This window comes from Mustela putorius, unplaced genomic scaffold, assembly GCF_011764305.1.
Source record: "Mustela putorius furo isolate JIRA1106 unplaced genomic scaffold, ASM1176430v1.1 tig00003983_pilon_pilon_pilon, whole genome shotgun sequence".
In the NCBI taxonomy this organism is placed as follows: Eukaryota; Metazoa; Chordata; class Mammalia; order Carnivora; family Mustelidae; genus Mustela; species Mustela putorius.
Genome location: NW_025422123.1, coordinates 21,678,457 through 21,691,690, shown reverse-complemented (window position 1 = coordinate 21,691,690; position 13,234 = coordinate 21,678,457). Strand labels below are relative to the sequence as shown.

Below are 13,234 nucleotides of genomic sequence, written 5' to 3'. Positions count from 1 at the left end.
ATATATATATATATATATATATATATACATAATTTGGTTTTACTCAAAATTTGCTTTTTACATTTTGTAAGCCACCTTTGAAGAGACTTGTGTGATACAGCTAGATGGCAAATGCAGAATAGTATTTAACATGGGTGATTATGACATAGCTTTGCCTTTCCTCACATAAGTAATATGTCCTTAAACAGATTCAGCACAGTATCAAAGTCAGAAAAATACGTAATAGTGTATGTCTGTGCTACTTTGAAGAAGAGCTGCTGTAAGGATTAAATGTTGGGCATGTGTAACTTTTGGATCAAAGGCTGCCTGTAGTAAGGATATCATAAATTAAGCAGTTCACTATAACTCAACAAATATTCATACATTTGGAAATTTAATGCTATAGTTAAGATTAACAAATGTTAATCACAGTGACCCTGCAGAGACTATTCTCAAACATACGTGTTCGTAATCATAGCTGATGTTAAAGCAAGTCAGGGTGTATCTGCTGCTCAATTTGTGGGATTCATCCTTTAGTCCAATGGTGTGGTCTGAGAGCCTCTCTTGGCCTCTGCTATCCATAGAGTAAATTTATAATCAAAATGGAAAATGAAATGAAAAATAAAGATATACATTATATAATGGGGAAAAAACAGGTATAATGAAAATGAAAAATAAGGGAAAATTATCTCTAAAGCAGTTGCTTGCCTGCCTTTGCTCCATTGCTTTGGCCGTCCACATTCATCGAAATTAGAGTAGCCACTTTCCCATCCATTTCTACTCAGTTTGGTCCTTGCTAGTGAACTTGCCAGGAAGGGCTACTTATAGACAGGAGTTTCAGGGAACACTGATTATCAGAGCCCAAATCTAGACCACTAAGTCAGTTTGTAAGGGCCAGCGAAGAGCAGGCAGATGGAAATTACTTTCAGATATTACTAATTTGCACCAGACTTGGGTTGTGGGCCCAACAATAAAATGTTCTGTATCTTATTACTCATCAATTGAGTCACTTGTTCCTCTTGTTCTTTAATTAACTTTTGTTATTTTTTTTATCTTTTATTATTTTAAAAAGTGCCTTTCGAATGTTTTCACTTAAGTATAGGAAATTATGGTCTTCGTTCACACTTTTAACTTTTTTTGTTGTTCTTTTTCTCTGTAGGGATGCAGATCTGTTCCTGTTAGACACAAGAAAGGCCCAAGCTTTAGATGTGGGTTGGCTTGTCTTCGATATCACTGTGACCAGCAATCATTGGGTAATTAATCCACAGAATAACTTGGGTTTACAACTCTGTGCAGAAATAGGAGATGGTAAGCAATGAATTTCAAATATTTTTTGTGACACTAGTTTTGACACATTGAGAATTATAGCTTTCTATATAATTTGACCAAGATAGAATAGATTGTTGTATACTTACGATGGGCAAGGTAGCATCTGCCATAGAATAGTGCAATATATTAATTAGTTAATTGGTTTATAAGCATATTTTCCCAACACACGTTTATTTGCTGTGAAGTGTGTAAACCTGGTGATTCACAGACCTGTACCCCTGGGGATAAAAATATATGTTTATCAAAAATAAAAAATAAAAAATAAATAAATAAAAAATAAAAAAATAAAGAATTTGTAGTACGCATAGAGGAGTAAAGAAGAATTAGATATTGTTTCTTGCTCTTAAGGAAAGAAGTTTTTAATCTAGTATTGAAGACCTGTGCACAAACAAGTAGGACTACAGTAATATAGTAGCTCCAAAAGAAAGCTATATACAAAGGGCTATGAATCTATGTCCTGGTTGTGATGGTAGTTATACAACTATGTAGTTTGTAAGAATTTATAAGCTGTGCATTGAAATAAATAAATATTATTATGTGTAAAATATATCTCAAAATAACTAAAAATAACAGTTACATATAATATATATATTATTGAACACAGCTTTATATATATATTATGTATATAGTATTATACAGTGGTGCTAGGAGAACAGGAAAAGGAGCTACTAATAATACAAGGGGAGAAGGGAAGATGGAGATAGAAAGAAGCACAAAATCCTGTAGAAAATATCATTGTTAGGTCTTAACATATTCCAATATTGGGTCAAAGACAACAGCTCCAGAATCACCTGTGGGGTGGAAGGGTTTTTAGGAAATCTTCATTTTGAAGACGCTCCAGAAATTATTCCTGTGCTCACAAGTATTCATTGAGCACCTGTGTGTGGTGTGCTTTGCTAGATGCTGGAGATAAAATGGTAAGGAAGTGCAGAAACGGCCCCCTGAGACTTTCAGTTGAGTGAGTCTCGAGTAGTGATCACTTAGTCATATTAGTGAAATTAGCCCAGTGGATTTACAAGTATAGAACTGTGAATGAGTCTGAACTACAGTCGTAAAGATCAGGAAGACGTGACTGGGGGAAAAAGTCAGGGGCAGGCATTTCAGACAAATGGAAGAGAATGGGCAAAGACTGTGGTGAAAGGGGTCTTCGCACATTCCAGCAGGAGGCCAGGGAAGCAAGGCCAGTTTACTCAGAGATTGCTGTCCTTTGGTCACTCAAAGAGTCCAAAAAGTTTAAATCCAAATCTGGACTTTCAAATAATTTAAAATTATATTTTTCATGATAAGAGAATAGAACATAATTTATTTAATGATTTGTGAGTACTTTTTATCTATTTAAAAGTAGACCTAATGGATTTACATTGTGCTCTTGCCCCACATCCTGCAATGTGAGTACCAGTCCCAGGGAAGGTAGTTTATAAAAGGATGATTAATTAGAGGGCGTGCCTTATTTAAGCTTTACTGCCTATAGTTTTCTGCAGGCTCAGGCAGTAGAAACATTAGCTCTAGAGTTTGTCTTACTCCATCGTCTGCTGTATTACACTAAAGTTTAAATACAGAGTTAAGTAGAAGTTGGGTCTGACTTGGGTCTCTTGCAAAGGGGTTTATTGCTATAAGCAATAGGACCTCACAGTAGCATTGTTTTACCTCTATAACCAGATTTACAGCCTAAGAATAATACTATAACCAATGTTGGTACTCCAAGGATTGCATATATGAAATGAGGTTGACAGCTACAAATTAAATTTATTACAGAGTTCATCTAGTGAAAGCTTCATGCTTCAGATCTTGACCTAGAAAAAGAGTTCTTGGTGTTATTGATGAGTTTCAGACATTTTCCCACTACATCTAGACTTTTCCGTAGATTTCAATTACAATGCTGAATTTTAATTTTTTTACGAACAATTCAAATATTTTATATTATAAGCTATTTTCCAATTATGACTTTGAGATTACCATTAAGGATTTTCAGAGTTCAAGCATCATAAAGGAAGACAGAGAAAAGCCCATATTTAAATAATCTTGCAAGAATTCTTACAATGTTAAACTACTGTACATTTATGGTCAGAAATGTGACTGGGAAATCAGTACTGTGGGGGTGAGCAGTCGTTTCTTCCCTGGTATGTGGCCCAAACAAGAAAAATTAAATTAGTGGTGTGTGCTTCTCCCAGTCTTCTCCTTGGGGAGATGCTTGAAATGTTTAACTAAACAACTCAAGAGATCTGTGAAATATGATCAGCCTTTCATTCCCTACCCACTCATACCCCACTTGAAAATTCTGAAATTTCTCTCTTGTTTTTCATCTCTTCCCAAGAATATGTTATATTTTGGAGTTCCTTTCCCCTGATTTATTTCTCTTATATATTAATTTTACTTTAAATTATTTTGGTATTATTTATGGGGGGCATTGTGTTTGCTTTTGAACCTAAAATGAATATTTCACTTTTTTTTTTTTAAGACTTCCCAATCCTTTATTTAAGTGTTAGGTTGTCTATAGCCTTTGTTGCTTTTCTTTATCTCTTTAATATTGTCTGATATGAAAGTATTAAAATGGTTAAATATGTTAGGCAAGCTGGCATTGTGCATTTCAGCAATACTTAAAACAGATTTTCACCAGAGCTGGAGCATATTTGGCCTTGAGAAATAAAGTGACCCCCCCCCCCCGGCACCTTAGTTTTGTTAACTGCAACCTCATGGAGAATCTACTTGTGACATTTCTCCATAGATATGAATAACCAGATGCTTCAGCTTATTATTGCTTCATTCATTGCTACTGCTGATGTTCTCAACACGATATTGTGATAGTGCTTCAAACAGAGCAGACAAACCCAATTCTGCGTACATCCACTTGTTGATTATCTACTTATCCATTTGTCTGACATAAAATTATTGAGTACCTATACAGGGAAGACATGTTAAAGGGCAATATAATCTTAGAGATGGACATAGGTAGCTAATTTTAGAAAAAGTAAAGTACCCTAAATGCTAAAAATAGTGCTATCCTCAAGACACTCCAGGAAAATGGAAAAGAGAGGGTTAATTCCAAATGGGACAGAGCCTATAGGTCTGTGGTTCAGGTAACTTTTAATCCAGGTCAGTGGAATAAGATTTTTTTAAAAAATGGAGATGAGAAGAGAGAGAGTTGTGGAAGTATGTGGAGTGGTGGTGAGATCAAGAAGAGGGAATTCATTCCTGGATGCGAAACAATGAGAGTAAATGCAGAGAATGGCAAAAATGGCATGGTATAGTCTGGAAAAAGTCAATAGTTCAGAGTCGGCTAGAGCAACTTTCACGTCTAAAATATGACTGCAGATTCTATTAGGAAAGTGATTTGGAGGCAAATCATGGAGGGAAAATGAAATCTCACTTATGTAGAATATATTCTTGTTGCTTGATCACACGTCATAAAAGAACCAGACCTGTGGCTTTACTCAATCACAGCAACACCATCGTGATTACACGTTTGAATGAATGTCAGTTTCATGAGGTCATAGGATGTGTATTGCTCCTTCACAGTCGCGCCCTCTGTGCTTGGTATAATGTAAGTTGTGGGTAGGCATTAAAAATGCGTATTGAATCATCACTGAATGAGTTTTCGATTTAAAAGACTTTTATACACCACCTGCCACTGAACACTTTACTCCTAGAAAACATTCCAAACTGTAACTTTTGGGTGATTATTAACCAAATCTGTTTGGTGTAACACAGGGGCAGAATTTTGTACCCACCTCACAGTAAAGCGGTTTCAGTTGTAAGGTGAGAAAATCAATGATGTATATTATTAAATTTTGATTAACCTGCTCCTGCAAAAAAAAAAAAAAAAGGAAAGAGGCTGAAGTTTGTATTTTGGAAATCAAAATATTGCTGAAATCAAAAGTTGCTTGATGATTTGATGATTCTTCAGAGGAACTGAAAAAAAAAAATACCAGTTTATGAAGTACTTTTCTTTAGAAATTTGACAAATGAACTGCTGTGGATTTGGCAGGAGAGTCTAAGGATATTCTATTGATTTTCTTTTTTCATACAGAATAATTCTCCAAGCTCCACGTGTGTGTTTCAGCAAAATAAAGCAAACATATGAGCAGGCTAACCAAAAAGAAACACTGCTGCTTCTTAACTGTCAAATCTGGAGATTCCAGACAAGTGGTTGGATCCACTTGTGCAAAATCAGTTTCAAAGTTCTCAAGTGTTCTCTCATGGTTGGTTAATAAATCTCTGTGATTAGTTACTTTTTTTTTTTAAGATTTTATTTATTTGTTTATTTGAGAGAGAGAGCATGAGAGAGGGTAGGTCAGAGGGAAAAGTGGACTTCCCGCTGAGCAGGAAACCTGATGCAGGACTTGATCCTGGGACTCCAGGGTCATAACCTGAGCTAAAGGCAGTCACTTAACCAACTGAGCCACCCAGGCGCCCTAAGTACTCTTTTTTTTAAAGGTCTGTTTTATAATTTATTGTAAGATTTTCAGCTCACCAAATTCTAAAAAAATTATTAATTATCTGACTTATTAGGTCTTTATTAAGATTGATGATAAATCTATGGTATCATTATCCTTTGTACACATATACATACACAGTTTATTACACAGATAGCAATTTAAGCTTTTAAGGCTTAGAATTTCCCTCCAAACACTATAATTTCCCACTGTTTGATGCTTTATATAGTTTAAACTTTCCAAGTAAATTAATTCTTTTTTCAAACTTGGGTTTATAGAATAATTAGAGATGGAAAAACAAAGAGTATTTTGGGGTTCATTAGAATGTCTTTTAAAAAATCCTATGTTTTCAGACATTTTAGGTTTGGCAATACTCAGATTGAATTTTGCCAATGACTTTTTTTCTTTTCTATTCAAACCCACTTATACGTCAAAGAAAATTCAATCCGTATGTTCCTGATTCATTTGTATTCAAGTCATCAAAATGTTGTTTTGTCAGACTATTTTTTAATGTCCAAGAAACATTATAAAGTTCTTTTTTTAAATAAAACTCTAATATCCATTTTTCTTTGAATGAAGTTGTGGCATAATCTTTAAGCATATCAGGGTAAAAATTAAGATTTATAGATAGATATTTCAAAGTTTCACTTAATTTTATAGCCGAATCAAGAAAGCAGATTTCAGAGGTATTAAAGTTTCAATTTAAATTCCATTGTAATTGATACTTAAATATAAGATAAATAAACTTATTATTATTGTTACAGATAAGAGAATGTAAAGTTTTGATTCTTATTTTTTGATATTTAATTTAATTTAATTTAATTAAGGAGGATAAATAAAGACAATAAGTAGCTCCAATCTGGAAATACAAATTCTAAGAAGAAATAATTAGGAAAACTAGATTCAAATCTTGGCTCTGACAAGGTAGTTCATATTATAGCCATAGCATTAATAAAATCAGTATAATAGTAATAACTTGCAGGGACAGTGTGAGACTGTAAGATAGCAATAAAAGGTCTTTATGCTGAATATCAGGGTGAAGAGAACATACAGAGACTTTTCACTTATTCCAGGGGGGACTCATTTAATTTAGAATCAATTTCTTTTTTTTTCTTTTCTTCCTTTTCTTCTTTCTTTCCTTTTTTTTTTTTCTTTTCTTTTTTTTTTTTTTTTTTTGACTAAGGAGGTTGTACAGATGACTAGATGATTAGATGGGATTGGGAGGGAGACAAACCATAAGTGACTCTTAATCTCACAAAACAAACTGAGGGTTGCTGGGGGGAGGGGGGTTGGGAGAAGGGGGTGGGGTTATGGACATTGGGGAGGGTATGTGCTTTGGTGAGTGCTGTGAAGTGTGTAAACCTGGTGATTCACAGACCTGTACCCCTGGGGATAAAAATATATGTTTATAAAAAATTTAAAAAAAAATTAAAAGAGTTTTAGATAAATTTGCAAATGATAGTCCACTGGAAAAAGGCAGGATTGTTGATATGTTCTTAAACGTCAAGTTGGCAGCACAATGTATAGACAGCTGTGTTATTAGGCTCATGTCTAATAACTTTGGCTAATAAAGTGATTATTGGTAGGAAACTTTTAGATTAGTCCTGTATGGGATGTGAAGTCAATAGAAATGAGCACTCAGAGACGAGGATCATGACTGACTGATTGCTTACAGTGGTTAGATATTTATAGGTACCAGAGACTATCAAATTATCAGTACTTAATGTAGTACCTTTCTTGAGTCCCAATCATCTTATTCTTAGAAAACGTAGATATTTGGGGAATAACTAATTGTTTCAATGAAAATAAGGGAAATAAGCTTTTTGTCACTCGATAGGCTTATAAATGTAGGGATAACTGATTAAAGGCTGGTCTATTTTACCATCAGAATACATTTCCAGGAGTGCCTGGGTGGCTCATTTGGTTGAGCATCTGACTCTTGATTTCAGATCTGGTCATGATCTGAGAGTCCTGAGATCAAGTCCCGTCTCCAGCTTTGCATTTGGCTCTGAGTATGCTTGAGATTCTCTTTCTCCCTCTCCTTTTGCCCCTCCCCCCAGTGGGTGCACGGATGCGCAAGCTCTCTCTCTCCTTAAAATAAATAAATAAATCTTTAAAAAAGAAAAAGAAAAAATTTCCAACCCAAAGATGCTTTAGTATAAATTACTAGCATTTGGCTTCATAAGCTTATTAGCATCTAGATGGGTTCTTACAAAATTGTAGAATTACAAGCCATATTTTAATGTTTGTAGAAGATGTGGGTAAAGAAATATTGGTAGTCTTTGCTAAAGAGTCTTTTCTAAATATGTTATCCTGATATTTATAGCACATTGCGTAAAATCCCCACTATATATATGCCATTTTCTATAAACTAATTGGAAGATGGAAGGTATCTTATGAGTTCATTGGAAGAACATCAGAGAAGATCTTCCCGAAAAGTCAAGGAAACAAATCATTGTCCCACGCTAGGCAGTAGTTATATTTCCAGACATCATAAAGTGTCAAAATTAGAGCAATTTTTTCTGCTTGTTCATATACAAGTGTTTTCTCTGTTCTACTTTTAGAAATTACACATATCAGAACTTTTCTAAAAGCAAATTTAATCTATTATTTTCACCATTATTGTGCAGACTTAAAAAAACACATTGACTTTACTTATTAGCACTATTAGATTGAAAGTGAGTATTTTTGAACTTTTATTGCCCAGGGTTCTAACATGTGGGTTTTTTGTTGTTGTTGTTTACTGCTTGAAATTGACAGCTGCCTCATGTACATTAATAATAAGGAATGGAATTAATCATTTTTTCCACAGCCTTGAGGTGTGTGCTAATTGCTCATTTTTCTTACTATGTGCAGAGTAATTTAACCTACTGATAAAAATCATCTTCAAAATTGCAGTGTCCTGTAATGTTTTTTAAATACACTGTGTTAAAAATTGGATTTTCCTAAAATTCCATGACATCTTTTGAATTACAGAATATATATCCCTTTTTTTTTTACTTTTCAAACTTCCAATTTTAAATTTTTAAAATTTAAACTTAATTAACATATAATATATTGTTAGTTTTAGAGGTAGAGATGGATGATTCATCAGTGTTGTATAATTCCCAGTACTTATTACATCACATGCACTCCTTAATGTCATCACCCAGTTACTCCATCCCCTAACTCCCCTCCTCTCTAGCAACCCTCAGTTTGTTTCCTATAGTTTAGAGTCTCTTATGGTTTGTCTCCCTCTCTGATTTTGTCTTGTTTTATTTTTCCTCTCTTTCCCTAAGATTCTTTGTTTGTTTCTTAAATTCCACATATGAGTAAGGTTATATGCTAATTGTCTTCCTCTGGTTGATTTATTTCACCCAGCATAATACCCTCTAGTTACATCCAGAATATATATTCCTAATTAGGAAAATATATCCTAGTCCTCATGTCATTATATATTAAACAAACGTACAAGGTACTAAAGATTCATTTACCTTTGTGGAATGCGAGTATGTTTATGTAAGGCAATTGAAGAGTTCTTAATGTAATATCCGCTTAAATTTAATGTCCTGGAATCTGCTTTCTTAAAATGGAAATATTTGGTTATATAAGTTTGTTGTGTTACCCTTAGGATTCCTAGGACAGTCGTTTTTACCTCAGGGGAAAAATCTGTAAATTAAGCCCCTGTGTTGTCAGATGACTATTTATCTGTGTCAAGGATCCGATGATCTATGTGGTTAGTTAATCTGAATATCAGCTGACATAGTGCTAATAAGTAGCAGAAGAAATTCAGAGATCAAGGGTGGTATTTTTCTTTTTGTCCTGCTGTTTTGACTGCAGTTTCCCATTATTTATCTAAGTTCAAAAAGTTGAATTATGTCTGCTTATCAGAGGATCTTTTAAACATTTTGAGATTTGATAATATTCTCTTCCCTTATCTGAACTTTATCTTATAAAGCAATTAAGTCACTTTTGTTCATAAAACCATATGGCTCCTGTTAGCTGAATTTATGATGATGACAATTGGTTTCAAATAAATAAATGAGTCTCCATATCCAAGAAATGGCAAGAATCACATATCTTGCTAAATGTTCTGAAAATAAGAAGGAACATATACTCCTATGATTTGTTCTAGGTAAATATTAGTATAAATGAAGTAGTTTTTTATGTACTGTTTAATGTTAAGGATAATTAGAGCATACTTGCTTGACTTTTAGATGAATATGTAAGAATAAATTAGGAAGATAGCTGAAGAATAGTTAACTTCAGATACTTACATAAATAAATAAGTAAAAATTGAACTTTTACTCCACAGTCCAGAAATTAAATCAATGTGGAAATTTAAAAAAGATAGCTGATTTAGGTACAAGGAAAAAAATGCCTAATAAACGGAAGTTGATGACTACAGAATAATTTGTACTATGAAAGAATGAGCTAAATATGACTGGAAGAATCCACCATTTATTTGACATTTTCTGTAGGCATCATGAGATTTCATGAAATAATTTATCAGGTAACTGTAATTTATGAGCTTAGATTTATACTTCAACCTTATACATATATAAATATTATGTTCAGAGAGGCTGCAGTGAATAGAAATGTGCCATCTTAAAGGAGCTCAATATTAAATAGTTGCATTCAAACCAAAACTCAAGATATATAAAATTAGAGATGGAGAAACTGGTAAGAGAAGCAAGAAATGTTAGACAGTTCATGAACTTTCTTTCTTTTGAGGTAACTGCGTGCATGCATGTGTGTGTGTGTGTGTGTGTGTGTGTGTGTAGAGAAAATATTCAGTCATAAACACATTCTCAAGGAGTCATGGAGGAATCAGATATAAGTTCTTCGTTGATAATCTATAATTGTTAATTTCTAGAGTGGTCTTGTGACAGAATTTAGAAAGATTATACTTTCTTTTATGTTAAGGGCCACAGTAACATTTTCAGTATTGTAACAAAACATAAAACTTAATCTAAATTTTTCTAGAATATTTTCTTTAAAGTGGCTTCTATCATATTTCTACAGAATTTCAAAAACATTAAAACATAAGTTTATCTATGGCAGTGTATTAGTTTCTAAGAAACATGCTTTGTATGAATCAAGTCATGGAGTGATATTTATAAGATGGCTAAAAGAAACAACTGCATTGGTCATTTTATGTGAATGTTTCAGAAAAGTTCCCATTGAGAAGAATTCCATATCTTTTTTTACCATATCTTTATGTTAAAAATAACTAGATGTCTATGAAAATAAATATGACATAATTTCTCTTGGGGTTTAAAAATCAGTATTGTTAATTTTCCAAACCCATGTAAGCTGTGACCTATGGGTTTTCTAACCCGTGTAATGCATTAAAGAACATCAGAGAACATATATCTTTCCTCTAGGCTTCAGAATTTTTTACTGTTTTCCCACTGCATAAAAATGAGCAAAATCATCAATAAGCCTTTCATGACCAGGATAACTTAACGTAAATATTGGAGCACTGGTAAATTTGTGCTTTGCTCAACCCAAGACGTTACTAATTCTCTTATTAGTCATATACAGTTTTCATAAACTATACTTCATGTATTTTCCAACTCACTCTATTTTTCAAAATTTACTTTCTATCTACATAAAAATCTGTTTTTTTCAAGATTTTATTTATTTATTTGACAGAGATCACAAGTAGGCAGAGAGGCAGGCAGAGAGAGAGAGGAGTAAGCAGGCTCCCCACCAAGCAGAGATCCCAACGTGGGGCTCGATCCCAGAACCCTGGGATCATGACCGAAGCTGAAGGGAGAGGCTTTAACCCACTGAGCCACCTAGGTGGCCCACAATCTGTTTTTTTAATATCCTGATTTTCACAGTGTTTTTTACTGACATCAATTATTCTTTCATGTTAATATTTTATTTTATTTAGTTCTTTATGATTAATCTGAGTTTTACTTCCTAGATACATCTTTAGTTCATTCTAGATAAATATTCAAACCATGTATTTGCTGTGATGGTCAATTGCAATAATATTAATAACTAATGGAAACTAACATTTACTGAGAGCTTACTGAATGCCAGGCATTTTGCTAGCTCTTTTTTTTTTTAAGATTTTATTTATTTATTTGACAGAGAGAAATTACAAGTACACTGAGAGGCAGGCAGAGAGAGAGAGAGAGAAGGAAGCAGGCTCCCCGCTGAGCAGAGAGCCCGATGCGGGACTCGATCCCAGGACCCTGAGATCATGACCTGAGCCAAAGGCAGCGGCTTAACCCACTGAGCCACCCAGGCGCCCCATTTTGCTAGCTCTTTAATGTCTACTTTATCTTCACGATTATCCTATTTTATACATGAAGAAACTCAGCCTTAGAAAGCTGAAGAATTTTGCCCATGAATCTAACAATGACTTATTTTCAGAGCCAGGTTTAATATACTATGATTTTCACAAATTATACGAATTTTGTACAAATTCTAAACTGAAAAAATAAATGTATTTTTGGAATTTCCAAATTTAAAAATACTATTAATAATGATCGTTATGGGACGAAGTTGAAGTTTGTGTTGGCTCTGTTGGGAGTCACTTTTGGGTTTTTGTATTTTCTGTCTGGAATTGAATTGTGATCTGCCCTACAAAAGGTAACAGCATTTTAACCATATTTTTTGTTTTCTAAATCTAACTACTTCAGCATTTCTTTCAGCCCCTTACATGATTATAGTTAATTAGATAAATTCATAAATTAAGAAGGTAACTTTTTCTCTGCCAGTGATTCACTTCAACATGTAATTAAATTAGCCAAATTTAATTTCTTTATTTTGAATTTAATAATGAACATCCCTTTCCCTTACATACAATGTCTTTCACTAATGTATTTTGATAGGTTCTCCTCCCATTTTCTCTCCCTTAATCCATATTCCCCATCATGGAATCCTCATATCAACCTCCCTCACCGCCCTTTTTAATTGCCAACGGGTGCTCAGGTTTGTGAAGCCAGGGTACAGCAAAGTCACCCTGAGGCCAGTCAAGCATGCAGTTTCCAGATTTATGAATTTACTATTTTATAAAAAGTTGGTGTGAAGTTAACCCTTTCTCCCATCTCACCTTCCCATCTTCCAGCATCAAAGCTGACAGTAAGTTGGTATTGTTTCAACCCTAAAGAGATCTTGGACTACCTGAATTGTGTTTTGGGAGCAACACATTGGGGTAATTCTTTCCTAAAAAATTTGAAGGAAAAAAAAAATCCTCAGTCAATGAAAGATGTTTTTAATTGTTCATGTGTTTGTTTGTTTTTTTTTCCCTGTAAGTTGAGCTTAATTGGGTGATGTGCTTTTCTAAAAACCTTGCCTTTTGACCAAAGTGATTAGAATGTAATTTGTAGATGTTTTCATTCTGCTGGAAATGAAGAATCATGATTCTGGTATCTTTTAAAATATTACATCTTTTTTTGATACCTATATTTTTTTCTCTGATCAGTATCCTGAATGGGCCTCTTGTAGCCTAATTTAGTCTTATATAAAAATTTGTAGAGAGAAAATGATTTTCT

The 13,234-nt window shown here is 33.7% G+C and overlaps 1 protein-coding gene across 2 annotated transcripts in view; it reads left to right on the top strand.

Annotated features, from left to right (window-relative positions):
* Positions 1 to 13,234, top strand: part of BMP5 (bone morphogenetic protein 5) — a 114,542-nt gene that overhangs the window by 74,544 nt on the left and 26,764 nt on the right. For both annotated transcript variants that reach the window (XM_004772404.3, XM_004772406.3), the window contains exon 3: positions 1,139 to 1,287. In XM_004772404.3, coding sequence (XP_004772461.1) covers positions 1,139 to 1,287 — 149 coding nt within the window. The remainder of the gene's footprint in view (positions 1 to 1,138; positions 1,288 to 13,234) is intronic.